The sequence below is a fragment of the Octopus bimaculoides genome, chromosome 1 (assembly GCF_046866305.1).
Source record: "Octopus bimaculoides isolate indiv1 chromosome 1, ASM4686630v1, whole genome shotgun sequence".
In the NCBI taxonomy this organism is placed as follows: domain Eukaryota; kingdom Metazoa; phylum Mollusca; class Cephalopoda; order Octopoda; family Octopodidae; genus Octopus; species Octopus bimaculoides.
In genome coordinates, this window is record NC_142928.1 from 116773693 (window position 1) to 116796192 (window position 22500).

Here is a 22500-nt window from a genome sequence, read left to right on the forward strand (position 1 = left end):
ACACACCGATAAATAAGTACTAGGCTTATAAAGAATAAATCCTGGCCGCAGTCACATGACCGCAACAGGTGAAACAATAAAAAAACTGCCATGTTAATGCCGAGCAACGCCGGGTATCTCTGTTGGTCTATTATATATATATATATATATATATATATATAACGTGAAAGAGTTAGGGGTTGGGGGTTATATATATATTTATTTATTTATTTACGTCATTTGTGCTATTGAGAAATAAATGGATGTTACACAATTTCAATCGTATCAATCTTCATCTACTGATATTGTGAAAGGTGTAAATATAATATACTCTCATTCTTCTGCCTTGTAAATCTAAAACATATGTCTTATATCTGAACGGCCGACGCTTCATATAAGTCCGAATAGCTTTACATACCCAACATATATTATTTCACATGGTTTGTATTGCTATGCATAATTGACCTTGCTTATTCTTTTTCTTTTTTCCAAAGCAACACCAAGCCAGTGGGGAAACCACAGAGTGATCGGTTACTTGCTAGAAATAGCAAATAATCTTAACCCTGACTACTGAAAAAGGTCAAGCTTTCTATAAGTTTGCATAATCAGAGGTGAATTAAAGTTATACAACAGATAACATAATTCTAATAAGATATACTCACCTAAATAAGAGAGTCTGGTTCAGGGGAATTAGGCCCGAGAAATTGTATAACAATTGCTTTAAATTAAAAAAACAAACAAGCATATTCTTGTGATCTGATACTGATTCCCCGTTTTATACATTTGTTTTTAGGAAATATCACCAAACGCTGTATGAAAATCATATGATCATGCATTTTTCATCCATCCACCAAATATCACATGATGGATATCTATGGTGTGTGTCTCATGAGGGGGATTAACTGATCATTATTGTTAGAGAAGAATATTCCGTTTTTTTTTTTCACGTAACATTTTAAATCAACGCAGTTAACTATCGTTACACCCTTCAACCTGACAGCGTTGTAAGCAGCAAGAATCAGACTAAATACCTCAAGACAGCTCAACGAATCTGTCGACCATCTCAGACTGGTTCTTTATCAAATCAGAAAGAGTGAAAGACAAATTTGAAGTAGTCTGTTGCATACAATATACGCAAATATGTGGATTGCGCGATTGTCTATTTCGCTGTGTATCTATTTATGTGTATGTAAACAGCTACATATATAAACACATATATATGTGAGCCAATGCACACATCTTTCTATCTATTTGTTACTCTATCATTTTATATTCACATTGTTACTCTCTCTTTATCCCTCTTTTTAGTATTGATATTTAAGCGGGATTTGAACTCAGAATGCAAAAATTCGGAATAATTACCGAAATAATTTCATTCAATGCTTAAGCGACTCAATCAACTCACTTTTGTAAGCATTCAGACCGGTTTACCTCTGCAGTTCTCTCCCTATTCCCGAAGTCATTGACCTGCAGATGTTCAGATTGGACAGGAGGTGTCCATAAATATATCAGGCGTTGTCACTCCATTTTTAACTTGTATATAACCTACCTGTATCAATAATAGAAATAAAACAAAAAACAAAAAAAATATATATTAATGAAAATGAATTTAAAATAACAAAATATATTCAAATATTTCTTTTCATCAACTTTCAGATTTTACTGATATGGCTGATTGGACTATTGACGGTATTACATGCTTATGGCATTCCTGGAACTGATCATGTACAAGGTAAATTGTCGTATTCTTTCGAAAGTTCTGACTGCTCTTGTGAGAGATATAACAGTTTCTGATACAAATTTTACACGTCATTCGTGTGACATGTACTGGAGAGGGTAATTAGTAGATTTTAGTCTTTTTTATACACCATTATGGTACCTGCATTAGTTTCGTTATGCTCAAGTTCTCTGGCTTTACGTTGAGTTTTAGCTGTTGGAGTAGGTCATCAAACCACAACATCTAGATACCAGCATTCTAATCAGACACGAAAGCAAATTAAATCTAAACACTTAATTTCGATACAGCATAATATTCTTACGAAGAAATTTTTCCTCTAATTATTGGAAATTTTAAAATGAACTAATGCTCACGATCCAAGGGATGCTATCTTATGTTTAAAAATACCGCGCTACTACTTCTTGCAAGCGAAGCGAATATATACTCTCATATAATTTCATTTTACCAGTAGCCATTTGTCAACAAATCTGGCAATTACCGCATGTTTCATTAAACTTGGCCCACAATCTTCTTTACTGAAGTGTTTTGTTGCAAATAAATAACTATATAACAATATTAATAATTCTCAAATGTATTAAGTGATTTAATTTGCTAAACCTATCAACAAACGAAAGATTACACTATATATTATATTTTGATCAGAGTTAACCTACAATGAGAGAGAGAGAGAGAGAGAGAGAGAGAGAGAGAGCAAAATGTAACGACATAAGCATTCTTGATGCTTATATTCTTCTTACAACAAGGCCAGAGTCACAACTCGCATCTCTTCAGTGAATTGTGGTCTTTTCTGAGTAGACCAAAATCATAACATCCGGATGCATTCTTTGAACAACATAGACATCACCATAAGTGTGTGAGTATGGGTAGTGGCGTGTATTTGTATGTGCGTATGTATGTAGCATCATGCTGTATATATGCAGATGAAAAATGACGGTGATTAGTTTTTTACGAATAGTCTTCAAATCCGTTCTTTGTGTTTTATTGAGTTTTAATTGTGTCAATTTTAATCTGCATAGTCTTAGTTCGTAAGAATATCAAGAATAGTAATCTAATCAAATTAATTTGATGTAACTTCAAACCAGAAACTACCAATGTGTTACGGTATGTCTCGCGTTCAAATCTGGATCTTAGTTTTGATAAGTGGCTGTTTATAATGGCTGATACTCAACAATCTGTCTCATCCGGGTACCGCCATCAGTGAAGTTTTCACTGACTGCATGCGAATATGCGTGTGTGAGCATATATATCCACACTTATAAATGCAAGCATACGCACGCACACACACACACACACACACACACACACACACACACACACACACACACACACACACACGAGCATATCAGATATATATGCATTGATGCGTATAAACTTATCTACATAAATATTGTTTGCGCAAATTGATCGCACACGCACATGTGTGTATAGAGATTTTGTGTGTGTGTGTGTGTGTGAACTCGCATATACAGGCTGTAGACTGAAATCAATTTTGGCACAAAAGTACATTTTTTTGTTTAGAGTGGGGAGACGACTGGAAATATCTATTTAACATTTGTGCCTAATACGATTTCAAGCCACAGAGAAAAAAAAGTTAAGAAACTAAAGAACATGTTTCGAATGAAGAACACAACTTTTTGGGGGTCTTTTCATCTTTTTTTCTTTTCGATGATCTTTTACAACTTTCTTTTTTTTTATCTATCCTTTTTTTTCTTTTTTCAATTTGGCCCATCAAAAGCTTACTGAATGAAAGGAATAGCTCACATAATTATTATTCTCTGTCTTTGTGTGTATATGCGTGCATGCGTATATCGGCACATAAACAAATACACGCATATATTGTGCATCTGTTTTTCTCCCTATCTATATTTCTACTCCAATGCACCGAACTTTCTCATCAACGGCTCTTTCATCAACGTCCTCTGTTACATATACTTTTTCTCTTTCTCCTCTTTTGTTTTTTTTACTACTCACAAGCTCTTGATCTCTTCGGTTCAAAAAGTTGTCTTCTTTTATCCTTATTCATAAAAGTATTCGGGAAGCCATTGTATCAACCTCAGTGCATGCATTTTGTTTACTTTAGCAAGATTTCCTACAAGTCGTAAATCCATCGAGACCTCAGTTAATACTGCAGAAATGTATTTTGGAAAAAAAACGAGAGAAAGTACTGGAAGTCTAGGGTATCGTTTAGGGTACAGGCCATCACTATAAGGATTTTATGTTCAAATTCTTCATAAATAAATTTGACTTTTATTTCTCCTGGCTTGGAAAAAGTAAAAGAATTTTGTAGTGGTAACTAATGAAGAAGGAACTGGACTCCAACTCCATCAGTAGAATTTAGCACACCGAGGAAAATGCTTTTTATCCGTGTTTGCGTTCTGAATTCAAATTCCGCCGAGGTCGACTTTGCTTTTCATCTTTTCGAGGTTGATAAAATAAGTTCCAGTTGAGTACTGGGGTCGACGTCATTTACTTATCTCCTTCCTCCGAAATTGCTGGCCATGTGCCAAAATGTGAAATCAATATTGGTGAAGAGTTACATGTTGAAATGTTTAAAAGTCTTGCTTATAGACTGTTCAGCTTATGAACTGGATTTGAACATTTTCTCTCACTTCCTTTGCCTGGAAACTCCCGTTTTCGAGAATACCACTTAAAACATTTGCTAACATGACCAAGTCAATCAGTGACCGTTAATGTTAATATGGATTTATAATCTGGTTTAAGTCTTTCGGTTTCAAAGCATTTATTCATAAATATTTTCTCGTTGAGATGAGTATTGTTAATAAGATCATGACCGCAGCACTATCCCAATAAGACTTCTCATACCACTAACACAACCACCACTGTCATCATCATCATCATCATCATTTGGAGCCAAGTATACTAGGACTTTTTAGATTTAAACTTCAGAAAAGCCAATCTTGTAGCCACCCACTTCAACTCAATTATCTGCATGTTGGTTTGTATCTGCAGGTGTTCATGACATATGCGCGCGTATGTGTATACTAGCTGACGTACCCGGTAATTCCCAGGAAAGCGGGGCTTATCCCTTAGTTCCGTTCTCATAACTGTTTCGCTAATCCAGTAATAACAATACAAAATATGTAGCCCTTAAAACGGTTTTTGTGCATTTATTGAGGATACCGAACTGTCTTACACAGGATCTTGTTTTTAAAAATTCTCAATAAGTTATGAATACCCAAATTGTGAAGTCAGTTATGTAATAAATATGAAATCAATTACCCGATAGTAAGAGTTCAAATAAAGTAGCCCCGAAAAGGGATTTAATACGTTCCCAGAGTATATAGAACTTAGGAGGAAATACAAATAATGTATGTATACTAAAATCGTGAAGCATGTTACGTAATAACAGGCTAATCAGGCTAATCACGTATCAAGTTTCATCAAAATCGAGAAACCGATGTAGGAGGAGTTAGATAACAACGCCACAAACAAAAACACCCACAGATTTCCACATATGTAGTGGATATACATTAATGTGTGCGTGTGTGTGTGTGTGTGTGTGTGTGTGTGTGTGTGTGTGTGAGTGCGTGTGTATACACACACGTGCATATATTTTTAATGTACAGAAAACTGCACACATACACATACTTTTTCTCTTTCTCCTCTTTTGTTTTTTTTACTACTCACAAGCTCAGATAATAACAACGCCAAACGCAGAAGCATCTCCCTCATTCAATGAAATTGCGTTATTAATGGACGAAAGAATCGGTAATGTATAGAATAAAATATAAGAAATATAAGATGTAGTAGTTAGTAACACTCTTTACATTCTGCAATCAAATGCAGCGAGATTAAGTTTGTCTTTTATCCACCTGGGCTTCATAACATACGCTTTAGCTAAACGCTGTAGTCTATAACCTTCCCCACATTTTGTCATTTTGTGCCAATATTAGGATTTTTCAATAAATAGATACCATTTCTAACAGAATATATACCATAATTAATCTGTGTTGATGTCCTGACATTCAGACCTATAGTCTTTTTCCTAAGAAAAAAAAAATACTCAATAACATTATTTAATGTATCCCATTTTATGACTTGAGTGCGATACGAAAATGCTATTGCTATTTTTAGCATGTCAAACAATTACATAGAAGCTTTCTCATTGGCTTAAATTATCTTCGTGTTCGTATATGGCAACAGCATATATGATATACAAAAAGATAGACGAATATCTTAGTGTTAGATGTCTCAGTGAACTAATGTGAAGATCTGGATAGATTCTTTCTTGTAGTCATTTTCAGTTCCCCTTTCATAAACATTGTAAGATCTAATCTATCCTCTGGGAGTTGCTTCCATAGACATAAGATTTAATTTTCAGATTGGAGATATAGCAGATTTAATCAACCAGGTATATATTTTTCCTGCATATCTTGGAGTCTTACAAAAGACGATAAGTAAGTTTTGACTCTTGCAAGGTTTGATCTTATAATCTAGAGGTTAGAAAATAAATTCCATTTTCGTTGCGCCCTACATAAAACACAACAATTATCTATAATATTTTTCTGCTTGTGATGACATTTGTTCGAGTGTTATCTACCTTAACTATGGAACAAAATGAAAGCCATAATCGAAATGTTTCCCGTAACAAAATAAAGTTATGAAGATCTACAAATTTATGAGCCAAAACAAATAAGAACAATGTTATCGATAAAACCTAGAAGAAGTTGCTTCTTTTCCATTCACTTTCGTGTACGTAGCTTTGACCAGGAGGAATTGAAGTTAGCAGACAGTATCCAACAATCATCGGGTGTTTCGATCTGGAATCGTAACGTCCTTCTGTTGGTGGTTCAGCAGTGGTGGCCAAATCTCCTCATGTCTGCTAGCTTTATACTTTCCCCTTGCCCCATAACTAGCAAGTGGTTCTTTCTGCTGCCTCTCCCATCCTACGCACAACCACCCATTGCTCTTCTAATTGCAGGAGGAATTGAAGTTATCAAGCAGTATCCAACGATCGTTAGATGTTTCGACCCTGAACAGTAATACCCTCCCGTTGGTGGGTCAGCAGAGGTGGTCAAATCACTGCTCAACATCTCCTCCTGGCCTCCATCTTAACTCTTTTCTCTTGCCCCATAACCAGCAAGAGGTTGCTTAAAATTTCCAGGCACCACACTAATATTTAAATCAATGTTGATAGCAACGGTAGAAAGTGATATACGAATGGTCGGGACGAAATACTGTTCTCGTTCACCCACTACAAAGAAAATTGGCTTTATGCCTAGTCAAACATCTAAATTCTGTTTGAGAAAATTGAACTAGCATAAGTTGCATAAAACACTGTTTTAACTGTTTCACAATAAGTCGATATCTTTGTTTCAAACGCCTACTTCTTTGAATTTTTTTTTATCAAATTTGAAGTCGATAAATGAACAAGTAGTAAATAGTGCAGAAACTATTGATTCGATTATATCTCGTCACTTGCAAAAATCGACAACCGTACCCCTGCTGTTTCTATGAGGGCCATACACATTTCTTCGTCCATCACCCCACTTTCATATTCTCTTACACCATCGTCCAGATCTCTTTGAGAATCATTTCCTGTAAAGCGTCTGTCTTTTGAGTCATATTGATACAACTCTGTCATTGACTCCTGGTTACCGGAAGTAAACCTCTGAAAAATATGTTATCTTTGGTGTCAAAGATAGTACATGTTTAGAGCCGTGTTAATTTTACACACTACTACTACTACTACTACTACTACTACTACTACTGCTGCTGCCGCTGCTGCTGCCGCTGCTGCTGCCGCTGCTGCTGCCGCTGCCGCTGCTGTTGCTGAGTAATATATATGTATATATATATATATATATATATATATTTATATATATATATATATATATATATATATATATATATATATGTGTGTGTGTGTGTGTGTGTGTGTGTGTGTGTGTGTGTGTGTGTATGCATCAGAAATCTGCTGATAGTATTACTTCGCATAAAATCTACACATGCACATTTTTTTATTCGGATCGGTTTCGGTAATGAGTAACCCAGTTATTCGCCCAGATGAATTACCCGCATATTGTATTGTTGTGTAAACGATGTAGTTATTTCACATCCGCGTAATCCACTGGTAGAATCGACATGATACATGTAGGTAGATACAACCCGATAAGTTTCCATTATTTCTGTCTTTTACTCACAAGGTCTTGGTTGCTTGATACTCTGGTAAAAGCACTTACCGTAGATGACAGACAGTAGAATCGAACCCAAAACTGCATGATTGCGAAGCAACTCCTTAAGTTGAAAAAATATGTACAGAATGACATTCTTGCTCTCATATACACTGACATGCAAACGTACATAAATTTAATTTGAAGTATTGTATATTAGGGTAAAGAGCCCCTCGGTCACGAATAACCATGCGATTGCATCTAGAAAGTTACCCTCAGAGGCGCAGGTCCGGTCAAGATTATTTATTAAAGACCAGCAGTCATCCATGCATACCAGCCTCCTCTCTCCACGCCACCGCTGTTATTCAAAGGAAAGGCAAAGGCTGATACAACTTGGCACCAGTGATGTCGCAACTCATTTCTACAGCTGATTGAACTGGAGTAACATGAAATAAAGTGTCTTGCTCAAGAGCACAATGACACACACATGCACGCACACATATATGTATATAAGACGGGCTTCTTTCAGTTTCCGTTTACCAAATTCACTCACAAGGCTTTGGTCGGCCCGTGGCTATCGTAGAAGATACTTGCTCAAGATGCCACATAGTGGGACTGAACCCGGAGCAATGTGATTGGGAAGCAAGTTTCTTATGACACTGCTCCGCCTATGCCTACCCCACCCCACCGATAGTAATCTTTCGGATTATTCACGATAAAAAAGAAAAATTCGAAGGAAAAAATATGAACGTTCCATTACAATCAGTTGCTTTATTTACAGATGTGTACATATCTCAACCTAGATTCGAACTACAGACCATTATTTCTAAAACTAAGATTATTTACGTCCTTGTCACTGCACGTGTATCTACGTGACAGAATCGGTGAGAATGTGAGGAAGTTTCTCGCAACTTCAAAGTGAACTGAACATATGTGATTTTTTGAAAACATGAAAAAGGGTTGCTGAACAAACCCTCCTAGTTATCTCATACACAAATCAGAGCATGCAGAAGCGAAGTTCTTTGTTGCAAAGAAGACCCTGGCCATTGAAAGATTGAGATGACTACATAACATAATATAGTCGGCAGTCTATTGAGGTTTGATGAACTTTCATATTGTGATGTTAGCATTTTATTTACTTACTTTACTTTACATTTCTTATTTTGCGCCGTCCTGTCTTGTCATGTCTCGATAACGTGTTTTCTACCATTTAACATGGCTTATATTACAGACAATATATAAGACGAAGTCGTATAATGTTGTATGTATTGTGTTACAGCAACGGCATTAATAATAAAACAACAAACAAATGTGATCAAGAGCCATGAACCCGCTTAATAGAGATCCAAGATAAAAGTGTTTTTCTTTTCTAATCGACAAGTAGTGTTAACATCTTCAACAATGACAAAAAATATCATCAGCAGTAGCAATTACAACTACCACCACCACAGCCAAAACGACCGATGATAAGGTTGGTAAGTTCTTTAATTGGTTGGCATGGGACATGAAATTTATGTTGGGAGTAACCTGCGAAGTTCATACTTTTCATAAGCAGCAATAATAATTCCAAGAGAAGCAACGAAAGTCAATAACCGCAACTAATGACACAAACAAGCAAATTAAAGATGATAGTGATAGAGAAAATATGCAGAAGTGTTAATGCTACGTATAAAGCAATGCGCAGTAAAAACAAAGAAACGTATATCTTACAGCCAGAGAAGAGTTATACACCAGTATGCAGTTTCATCTTTTCAACAAAGTTAGTGATGCCATAATATAAGCAAAATTAATTAAAAACAAAGGCATTTGTCTGTAAAAGTAGAGCGATTTCATGGACAATTAGAGAAAAATAACATGTAATTACACCTTGATTTTGGGAATTGGTCGTGTATAGGAGCTGCTTCTTCTTGCTTTCTACTTCATGCTCTTGCTCGATGGGGCTGGGGTCATCCCAGATTAGACGTCATCATGTATAGAGCCGACTAGTTCCACCAGTGCTCTCTATCGCTGGCAGTCCTATGTCAGTCTTTCACCATCCTCCAGAGTGATGTCAAGTATCCGGAGATCTTCCTTAATCACGTTCAGTCATTTGGTGAGGGGTCTGTCACGAGGCCTCTTCCGGCCCGCAGCTGCTGCGTCAAATGAGAGTAAAGCTCTGTTAGGATGATCTAGCGTTCGACGGAGGACGTTGGAAATAATCAACTGTGTAAAGGAGATTTGAAGAAAACTAAGGAGTGGATTCTAATTGGTGATATGAATCAGCAGGCACGAACTAGCAAAGGAGCATATGCATTGATGTTGGATACCAAAAAATTACAGCCAACTTTCTCTCACACTAGACGCCACAGTCTTAAACAGAGGAACGAGAGATTATATAATGCAGTTATAGGTAGCCTTGAAAATATGGAATAGCCACAAGGAAATCTTTGGCTGTGAAGCTGCTCATTCATGGTTAATCAAGGGATTAAAAAGTAGTCAATAGAGATTTAGATACAAAATTTAAAATATATTTAGGAAATATAACAGAAAGATTCATTATCAAAATAAATAAATATAATGAATAATAAACGAGAACGAAGCAAGGTATTTAAGCGAAGTCATTATGCATCAGACAATTTGAAACATGTGAATGTTTCGTAACGTACAATAAATTATTTGAAGAAGCTCGAAAACTAAATACAACAGAAGTAATAGATATGCCTCGAAAGCCAAAAGAAAAAAATTGGAAAAGATTGGTCACTCACATATCAATGAGCTGCATGTAAATAGTGCAAAAAATATATATAAAAAAAAACTCATACTTCAATAGCTGTTTCAAATTAGAAACATTTAGAAGAATGTAATATATAATTACAGTAGAATAATATAAGATATTCAACTGAAAGCAAGGCTCATATTTCTGAATTTGCTTGATAAGAAGACAAAATGTGTTTCTGTATATTGGCTTCAAATTTTGGGCACAAGACCAACAAGTTTGGGGAAGGGGATTAGTCGATTACATCGACCCCAGTGCTCAACCGGTACTTATTTTATCGACCCAGAAATTATGAAAGGCAAAGTCGACCTCGGCGTAATTTGAACTCTGATCGAAAAGACGGACGAACTAACACTAATCATTTTGCCCAATGTGTTTACGACTCTGCCAGCTCGCTACCCTTGTTTGTATTTCTGTACATTAGAGAGTTATCTGATATCCAATGTTAAAGTCTATAACTTCCTGGTAAAGTCTGAAAACATACACATGTTGTCTTCCCGTGTGTATATTTGCTTTTCTGACTTGAGAAACTTATTTAAATCAAAAGTGGTTAATCTCAAAAGATTTCTTGTATCTAACCAAAGTAACACGTAATATCATTGACAACGGTATCGATGATAAGCTAAAAATCCACAGAGAAGAGGAAATTCCTTGAAAAATTCGATGGACAGATCGTAGATATTTATTACCAGCAATTAACTTATCAGAATTTCATATTTTTATCAACGTACAAACATTATGAACAATATCTTTTTTACTTGTTTTAGTCATTAGATTGCGGTCCTGCTAAGACACTGCCTTGAAGAATTTTAGTCGAACGAATCGACACGAGTACTTTCTTTAAACCGAGTGCTTATTCTATCTGTCTCTTTTGCTGAACTGCTACGTTACGGGAACAGCGGTTGTTAGGCAGCGGTGGGGGGGGGGATACAAAGACAGACAGACACACATTCAGTTTCCATATATCAAATCAACTGTCAAGGCTTTGGTTGGCCCGAGGCTGTAGTAATAGACACTTGCCCAATGTATCACGCAGTAGGACTGAATCCAAAACTATGTGCTTGAGAAACAAACTTCTTACTGCCCAAACATGCTTTCTGTAGTATGCTAGATATGATGACTTTGGAAAGGTTTTCAGTAATGTCAAACATGGTCATGCACTTCAATCTCCATGAATCAGTTGTGTTTCATGCCTGATATCTATTCTATACATGTCGTTGTGTAACGTATTGGTGCACCCTCTAACTTTTTTCTACTACGGTTCAGACGATTTCATCTTCTTTTTCCCCAAAACACTTCATCCCTAGCTGTTCTCTTTACATCTGGTTGCAGTTTTTGAAGACAAATAAGATTGAAAAAACCCAAGGAGTTTTCCCTCTTCATATAATTCCTTAAGCTTTTTTTCTGTAATTCTAGTATTTTTTCCAACTCTACTTTAAATTTCTTTACTAGCTGTACTTCACCTTCTCTCTTTGAGAAATTAACAAGGATCGACATAAAAATTGTTAACGATTCTCTTGGAGGAAACAGTCACAAGAATCTTGATACGCTCAACAGATCTAAGGATGCTGGTACAGATATAGAAAACGCTGGAAGAATAACAGTGGAAACAGAACTTTCTGACCGTTATGGAAGAAAAAAAATATTCGCTTCAAATTTTGACACAAGGCCAGCAATTCCAGGGAAGGGAGTAAGTCGATGACATCGATCCCAGTACTCACATGTGCCGCATAGATAAGATTGAAAAGGTTCAAGGTGTTTTTTCCTTTTCCTAGTATTTTTCCATCTCTGTTTCAAATTTCTTCACTATCAGTACTTCACTTTCACTTTTTGTCACCTCATTTACCTCCACCATAATCTGTTTCCCATTAAAATAATTACCATTCCTAATGGGTATTAAATCATCTCCTTCTCCATTAATACCTTGAACAACTACTGTTGCATTTATTCTGAACACCAAATATTCAGTCGTGGTTTCATCTTCACTCCAAAACCAGTTATTTTTTCTTATTCTACATTTATGAGTCATCAATTTAGTTTAAGAGATTTCACTCATTACAAACTTTTGCCAAAACTGAAAGATTCTAGTTTATATACCTCTATGACCATCGGCCTAACATGATACGTGCAATGTCTTATCAGGGTAATTCTACATGGCCTGGCCGTGCTGAATCTACAAGCAACCAACTTGCTCGAGATGCGCGCAAGGCAATAAAACCGTCTGGCATACATTCGTTCAGTGTGCGTACATTACTAGTTTGTGGATTTATTTCGAATTGCTGTTACCACTGGCAGGACAGATCAATATAGCTAGCTGAGTCTATCCGGAAGCTCGAACTACTCTCTTCATGTGGTGGTCAGTGTTACCACAGATCTGTATTGGGTTCCAATATTTGCTCTGAGTAGTTGTCTCCCCTCAGGTTCGAGATGATTTCTTTGTTGTGAATTTTTTTTTATATTTTGTTTCATATTTTTACAAATTTTTATGTAAAAACCTACATTATTGAATCGTAAACTTTGTACTGACACCATTGTTTTTGAGCCCATGTTGCTTATGAAGAAAGTCTTCTTTTTATCATCATCACCATCATCATCATCATCATCATCATTATTATTATTATTATTATTATTATTATTATTATTATTATTATTATTATTTACAATATAAGAAATTTGTGAACCTTTTGCTTTCCTTTCTTCTTTTGAAATTAAATGTTTTTTGAGCACAGATTCCATTCTGACTTTAATAAATAATGTACATTTTTAAAGAAGCACAGAAAGAAAGAAAGAAAAAGGAAGATAGACAGATAGAGAGAGATAAAGAGAGATAGAGAGAGATAAAGAGAGATAGATAGAGGGAGGGAGGGAGGGAGAGAGGGGTAGATAGACAGGTAGATAGATAGAGAGTGAGAGAGAAGGAGAGAAAGTGAGAGAGAGGGGGAAAGAGAAAGAAAGAGAAGGTGTGTTTTGTTACAGCCGGTAGCGATATTTCCATAAACAAAACATTAGATTAAAAGTAATAGGCTAAAAGAATAGCAATGAGAGGAAAAATTTCGTTCTTCTATTTTTCCTTTTTCTTTTTATGGCGGCGAAACTATGATCAAATAACAGTGACAACTAATTGTAATTTTCAGTTTCTGGTAAGATAATATGAATATCGTGAGAAAAATAAGCATCGTTTAAGATAAACAGTTATCTACCAAAGAGTTAACTGTAACATTACGTGATATGTCATCTCACTCGCTAAAGGATAGTTGTAGGTTGACATAGAATTCAAACAGCGATACGGACAATAATGGAAACACAAGGAGATTCTTCTGATACACTTGTATTAATATATAAGCATGTATGCGTGAATATGTGCCTTTATGGCATATGTAAACTTCCTTTTGTGTGTACGAATGTTTGTGTGTGTGTGTGTGCACACGCACACACACATACACACACGCATATAAAACAGAAGGTGGAAATACACAATTTTCACTGATAGATCATATTTGCTTTCAACAGCTGTTTCATTCGGAATCATTAATTTTTCAATTATTTAATCAATATAATTAATTCATATAACAATTAATTAACATAATTAATATAACAACTAATACAAATTAGTTTAAACTAAATTAATTTGAGACAAATGTTTATACAAAATCATCAGGAATACTATCGGTTGCAGCATCCATTAAGTATTGCAGCATCCATTAGGTATTTAAGACAGCGACGGTTTATGATTAGCATAGCTGGTAGTATTCCTGATGGTTTCGAATAAACATTGCTTTAAATTTATTTACATTACTTTATTAGGTATCTTGATTGCATAATTATAGAATTCCCAACAAAACAACTGTGGAAACTAATTAAATTATGATCCATGTGTGAAATTAATGATATTTATTCTAAATATATGTTGATTCTAAGGATCGATTGCATATATAAATGCAAGACATTTCCACTAAATTTCTGAAATCTTGTAACATGTTAGAGTTCAATGTTGTTAACTGAGCTCTTAATTACTGTGGCTATTTAGTTTTTGATGAAGATCAAATATGAATCCGGTTAAGTTCATCAAGGTTATATTACCACAGAATGAAGCATCCCTCTAAGTGTCATTTCAAATTTTTCACTAGATACTTCTGAAAATTGATGCTGTACATTGTTACAGCTTGTTAATACTGTCGGGCTTGTAGATACGCTATGACTAATTTGGCGTAGGTTGGGTAAACTGTTGTTACCATCACAGTTCCAGACATTTGTAGTTAGGTGGATTCCTAGAAAATGAAGAAGCTGTTCTGAAGGATGAATTTTTTTTTATCTTTTGAATCTGGAATTTCATCAAAGAATTTTCTTAATTACAATACACAACCCAGAACCATTCAACATTATACATATGAACATACCATTATTGAGACAAGACCCAAGAATGAAAAAGGCAACTTGAATCACATGCAAAATAAATAAATCCCTAAAAAAACTATTTCCAGAGCGAAAGTACTTACTAAAGACTCGACTCAAATAGTTAAAGTGTTGCCGTTCTAATTGAGTAACTAGTGATAACCCTATTGGGGACACATCATATGTATATAAACGAGCACAAGGTCTTAATGTGAAAAAACACTTTACGTTTTCTTCAAAATTTAATATTTACCACCATAAATATTTACCACCATAAATAAATAAGGAAAATTCATTTATAAAAATATATAAGCTACGACTGAACAGGCTACAAAAGCATCAACAATATACGATTCGTCATAAACTATTAATGCTATCTATAGTACTAAAAAAATCCTGTCGAGGAGTGTGATTCATATAGCTCTTTTAAACTCCTTAATTACACTTTAATTTTGGGGATAGCAAGCTTTTACTTTCACCCAACTCTCTTTACCTTTCCTTCTGTGCGCGTGTGGAGTAGTTAGTTGTGCGTGTTATTTTGTTCAATCTAAATCATTGACACAACCAAAAGGCTAAAATTTCGGCTTTCATCTTTTAACGATATTTTCCCGTCATGTGACATATCTATTGAACAAAAGTCTGACCTGATCTTCTTGCACGGTCATCTCATGATCTTACCACATCAACTTGCCAGAAAACTGACCCAAAATTTCTTTAGCTCACCACGTGAGCGCCCTCAACCAATCAATCTATATCTTATCTGATTGCGTTCTGAGCCAATTAATTACACACGCACACGCACACGCACACACACACGCACACACACACACACACACACACACACACACACACACACACAGAGTATATTACTGGTTATGGCTTATAACTGGTCAGAATGTTACCATTTGATGCGCACCTAACATTGCATTTAACAATATTGACGACGCTGCAGGTAAGCTGGCCAGATGCACAGAGCTACTTCGTGCTTGAGGTGTAGTTAGACCTTGATTTACTCAATGCTGGGAATAAAAACACCGAAACGAATCATATTGAAAAATGATCGACAGCAAGACCGACTGATTTATTCGATTTTAAGTCAATTTTAATATAGTTGCCACCATTCAAATTTTGGAGTCATGGTGGTCTGACTTGTCATATAGGAAAACGTGCCTACCTCACATTCAACACACACTTCGTTTCAAACACAGCCCTATCGTATAAATGAATGTGTTATCTAAAATGGAGTTGATCAGGCTTTCGAGTCAGATATGACTCCATTCAATATTGTATGTATAACAAGTATTACTCTGTGGGTGGTAGAGAGAAAGAGAGAGAGAGACAGAGAGCAGAAAGGTGAGAGAGAGAGAGGAAGAGAGAGAGAGAGAGAGAGAGAGAGAGAGGAGAGTGGAGAGAAGGGTGAAATCGAAAATTAACAATAGCATTTCTGTCTTTTCTTGTCCTTCTGTCTGACTTTCTGTCGGTGTCCACAATTTTCTTCATATTTACCTACAGGCGGAAAATATGTTTGAAACAAAAGGCGTGTGGGATCCATTCTGTCTCCTAGTATTCCACACACCCTGAAAATTAACTGTCATAAACAGGACTATGTCTGGGATGATGGAGGGGCGGTATAGCTTTTAGTGGAGCTAAGACACATTCATAAGTGTAAACATATGTATGTATATATAAACATACATGTATATATGTAAGTACATACACATACATAAGTATGTATGTATATATACATACAGGTATATATGTAAGTACATACATATACATAAGTATGTATGTATATACATAATATATACATATATATACATACTTACATATATATGTGTATGTGTATGTATATATATATGTGTGCTTACGTACATGAACATATGGATATAAGTCTGTCTGTCTCTCTATATATATGTGTATATATATATATATATACATATAGTGAGGGACACATGCACACATATATATAGACACATATATATCCATATATATATATGTGTATAGGTGTATACATATGTATATGTATGGTTATATATTGATGTGTAAATATATACATATATATATATATATTATATATGTGTGTATGTGTATGCTGACGTGTGTATGCATACATGGGCACACACATATGTGTAAGCATGTATGTATATGTGGTGTGGCTCCAATTTTGACCTGGTTATAAACAATGAATTCGCTATGAAAACATTCCCAAACAAGGTTCCATTGTTGGCTGGACTGTAAAAAGCGAAACGAAACAAAGGGTTTCGTGTAGCTGTCCCTTAAACATACTTGCTTGGTTGGTGCGACTGTATAAATGACACGTGTGTATATGTGTATATACGAGCCTCTGCGTGTATACACACACACACATACACACACACACACACACACACACCCATATATGTCCATTCAAACATACATACAGTCAAACACACATACATACACACTCACAGATATATATATATATAATTTATGTAGATGCGTGTCTAATTCTATGAGTGTGCCTGCTACCTGCTTTAAATTTTAACAACTATAATTATTTATTTTCCTCTCAGGTGTCTTGTTCAATACATATTTATTTGCATTTGTAACAATCAAATATTCTTAATCTCGGTGTTATGAGGAAATTGTCATTGAGGAAACTAAATTAAAGTGAGTGCTTTTGTGCTAGTTTTGGTGGTTTTTGTGGTATGAGAAATCTAAATGGCTCAACTAGGAATCCAATATACGGTTTGTCTGGTTCTTATTGTTATACAGCTCAACGGTAAAATCTACCTGAAATATGGACTAGTGGACCAGTATCTTCGTTTATATGCTCTTAAGTAACATTGAAACGTATCAAATCCTCGAGAAATTTCAAAGGGAAATAACTTCACTAATTTTTAACAAATCTTTTTTTATGAATGAAATTCACATTGTTGTATTTTATATTTACTCTATAACTTCGATATTTTCCGTCTGAGACATAAAGGAATCGCAAAATAAACAACTTTAACTTGATAGAATTGTAAGAATAATTTAATAAAATTAGTACCACTAAATTAGTTTAAAAAAAAAAGACGAGCGAATTGCAATATTTTAAATAGGTGGTCATTTTCTATTTACTATAAGTCTACAAAAGGCTTAATGATAAAAAATAAGCAAACGAATAGATGTTAATAAATAAACAAATAAATAGGTGAATAAATATATAAACAAACAAATTATATTATGAATGAAAGTAATCAGATTTCCTGTATAGACTTTTCCCGCTAACACGTACAAATGTCAAACCTTACTATAAATATAGTTTATGTGTAATGGCGTCAAGTGAAAGCTTTTGTTTCTTTCATGTCTGTTTTTAGTTTTAAATATTATGTGTACTTTATTTTTTTCCTTTCTTCCTCTTCCACTTTCATTGCATATTCTTTGCTTATTATTATTGTTGCGGTTGTTGTTGTGCTTGTGGTGGTGGTTGTTAACTACTGTTTGACACCAGACTTACATTGTTCAACAGACGATTCACGCATCTTGTCTAGTTAGTTATATAAGCCCTATTTTTTAATAATTTCTCTTTCTTCTTTCTTTCATAATTGAGTGGGTTTGCTGTTTCTCTAGTTGATGTAGTTACTGTTGCCGCTGCTAGTATTGCTGCTGTGTTATTTTCTTTTGTTTCCTTTGTTTAAGATGTCGTCCCACACATCCTAGAATACTTCCATTCACTCTAAGCTTACACATTTTGCACGTTGTCTCAAACAAGTGTATTCGTTAAAAGAAAAGAAAAACGAATTCTCACGTAAGGCAAGAAACAGAGCGAAACATGTTTGTGAAGAGAACAAATGTGTGGATAAATGGAAATATTTCATTCTCACGAACGTAGGACGGCACCATTCTTACATAATATATAAACATATGAATACATGCATGCATGTATTTATATCTTTATATATTATATTTATATTTTGATATCTGCATTTATATATTATATACATACACTGGCACTTCTGGCTATGATAGCAATGTTTAGATAACAATTTGAAAAGGCTAGGATTTTCAGGCTAAGGCATCTGCTACCATACACTTCACAAATGCAATCTGAAAGTGGAACAGTAAAAATATGCAAGCCTTTTCTAAAGTTCAATTTCTAACATTTATCGTTGTTGTTATCCCACTCCCCTTCATTGTATGAAGAACTAAAATAATAATAAAATGAAAGAAATATACACATACCATAGAGAAACATATCCATTAAAATGTCTGTTAAGTGCATACACAAAAGTTATTTCAGTAGAAAAGAAAAAGTATGTACAGTATAGTCGTAGAACTTAGATCCCCTGCTGACATGAACAATTCTTCCAAAACCAATAAGAAAGAAAATGCTTACGGACAATTTTTTCGAAACCAACAGCTTTTCTACGGAGTTTATTAATTTACATTTATGCCGATCATTATTTATTCATTTGGCTAACTTACAGTATCGTAAAATCAGGCGTTTTAGGTACAGAAAGCAACTTACTAGCTCAGACTTAACAAATATCACATGTAAACGGAACAGTTAAAATATGCAAAAATTTACTAAAATTCAACCTGCAGCATTTACCGTTTTAGTTATTTGAGTTTAAGAGATAGAACATTTTTCTTTGCCAAGAACCAGACCCTTCTTTATAGGAAAAATTCAAATAATGAAAAAGGGAAATACATACATATACAATTACGCACATATAAATACATACATAAATCACGCGTAAACTAAAATGTGCTTGCATACATATTAAGAGCTACACTCAGAATGTATATACAATTGAATGAATAAATTGAATTACACAAAAATTAATGAATAAAGATGAGAACGCAATTTCACAAGAGCGAAAATATAACGTTATCTTAATGATGCATTGCACTGCGAATTTTGCGCACATTAGAACAATTTCTTTTTACTAATTTCGCTTTAATAATACTTATATGGTTGTTTGGGCATAAACTTTGAAATATCCCTGAAATTCTCAAGAATCATGATTATTAACGAAATAATCTTGTTTTAGCGCAAGAAGATTATTCTCAATGATGATATCATTGTTCTCTAAATTAGATAAAGTGACACAAGTGTTGACAAGAAGAAAGGTTAATTATATCGATCTCAGTACTTGACTGATGTATTTTTATCAATCCCGGATGTATGATGCAAACTTGACCTCGAACACAGAGACGTAAAGGAACGCCGACAATTAGTCTAACACTTCTGACTTTGTCAATCTACAGCCTTTTGTTTAGTCATTGTTAATTACAATAAGATTGTTATTCATATATCGAAATCTTATTGTGATGTTAAACTAATATTTTATATTAAGAAGGTGAGTGGCAGTGAAGATGGTAACAAACCTTGCAGTATTTGATTGCGTCGTTTTACGTTTTTGAGTTCAAGTTCTGTCAGAGTCAATTTTCATTTTCATTGTTTTAGGATGGATTAAATAAATTCCAGCCAAGTCCTTAAATCGATGTCATTTAATGTACCCCACATCACTATTATAAAGTACTCATGATATTTTATACTTATGAGAGCAGAATTGGATAGATAGCTCTCTACGGGAAAATTCACACAAAGGCCCGTGGTCTATATCCTTTATCAGTTTCTCAGACATTGGGACCAAACCTCAGGTTCACTCTCAGTTCATGATTTTGTTGTAGATATTAACAAATATTGAGTCTAAGAACATCTATTTATCTTTTCATTTCTTTGTTTTTCCTTTTTCAGATTATGAACTAACTTATCCCTCCTTTGTAAATCACCAAGGTATGTTTCAGTCCCATGATGTTCACTTATCACGAAGAAAAAGAAGCACTAACAAAAACCAGAATTCTGTTTTATATCTGCAAATTACTGGTTTCAACAACAGATTTCATTTTAAATTGAAGCCAAATGCAGATTTGTTAGCACCAGGTTTTAAAATATATCATTGGAAACGAAACAAAGCAGTTACGGATGACGTTGGAAACGGCACAACATCAAATTTGAATGTACCTAACTGTATGTATGTTGGCAAGGATATTTCTAAAACACAGAAGAAAGATTTGAAAAACACTGCTGCCTTAACACTTTGTAATGGCGTCGTAAGTAGGACTGATAATTTTAATTTCAAAATATTTATCTTTCAAATTTGTAAAAAAAACTGTTTCTATAAAATATAAGTCTATATGTAGAGTATATGTTTGCTTTTATAGCTCCCGTTTTCTGGTCTCCACTTAGTTATTACCATAGGTTGAATAGTTTATGCAACCCTGCAACACACTCTAACACGCTGATTCTGCACAGGGGTCGCGCTAATAGTATCAGCACAGTTACAATATTCCACTAATCACATGATAATTCAATGAGAAAGTTTTGTTATTCGAGCAACTAGAATATACATCATCGAAGCTGACAGCGGAACATTTCACCTTTACAGTACAAAGGCATACACTCAAACACGTTCACTTTAATCTACTCAGACAAACATTTATGAAAATGTACACATAAGTATTGTATTAGAATAAGCCACAGCCCAAAAAATTACATTGAAAGACATCAACTTTTCTATGTTATGAGGAAATGCAGCCTCTCTCTCTCACGCGCAAAAAAGATGAATGCATATGTATTTATGGGCGAAGGTCATGAATACGCACTCCCGGTGCTCAGGGTTAGGGTTACGCCGAAAACGTTTGGTGTGCGTATTCTTTACTTCCGCTTATTTATGTACGTGTATATGAAAGATAATGTAAGTGACTCGGCAGAAGATATCAATAGAATAAGCACCATGCTTATAAAGAATATGTTCAGGGAGCGATTTCTTCAACTAAAAGGTAGTGCTTCAGCATGACCAAATGACTGAAACAAGTAACAGAGTAAAAGAGTTTCATATATATATATATATATATATATATATATATATATATATATATATATATATATACACACACACATATATGGATATACAGGGGTTGGACAAAATAATGGAAACACCTAAAAATGTCAAACAAATTTATTTTAATATATGTATTTCGTTAGTTTATTCAGTTGATTCACTCCTTAATTTTCGAGCAAAATTAACGATGATGGCGATTTTCAGTTTATTTCTTCTATTTTCTTTATATTGTCGGCAAAGAGCTGTTACTAAAAAAGAAATGTTAGTTAAATGCGATATATTCGTGTGTCACGGAGAAAGCATGAATTCAAAGAGAGTTGATGCTTGTTTTGACCAAAGTCACCTCCATTTTTTCTCTTTTTGTTTCGGTAAATCAATTTAATATTGTTTGACTAATTTTAAATATTGTAAGATATGTATGTCACTAATGCACTGTTTCTGCCAAATAACGGTCATTATATAAATATTAGCTGACATGGTAGAAATAACTAACTAAATAAATAAATAAAAAATCATAATCCAAACAAAAACAGAAAGCATAACAAAGACTGGTGCACAAGATGCGATAGAAGTTTACCATGAATATTCTGTTTATTTGCACTCAAAATGTAGAAGTGGTGAAACTAA

The 22500-nt window shown here is 34.5% G+C and overlaps 1 protein-coding gene across 1 annotated transcript in view; it reads left to right on the forward strand.

Annotated features, from left to right (window-relative positions):
* The window catches only part of LOC106876867 (A disintegrin and metalloproteinase with thrombospondin motifs 16), a 347122-nt gene that overhangs the window by 154660 nt on the left and 169962 nt on the right, over positions 1–22500 (forward strand). Inside the window, exons 2-3 of the mRNA XM_014925608.3 lie at positions 1636–1711; positions 20727–21082. Coding sequence (XP_014781094.1) covers positions 1636–1711; positions 20727–21082 — 432 coding nt within the window. The remainder of the gene's footprint in view (positions 1–1635; positions 1712–20726; positions 21083–22500) is intronic.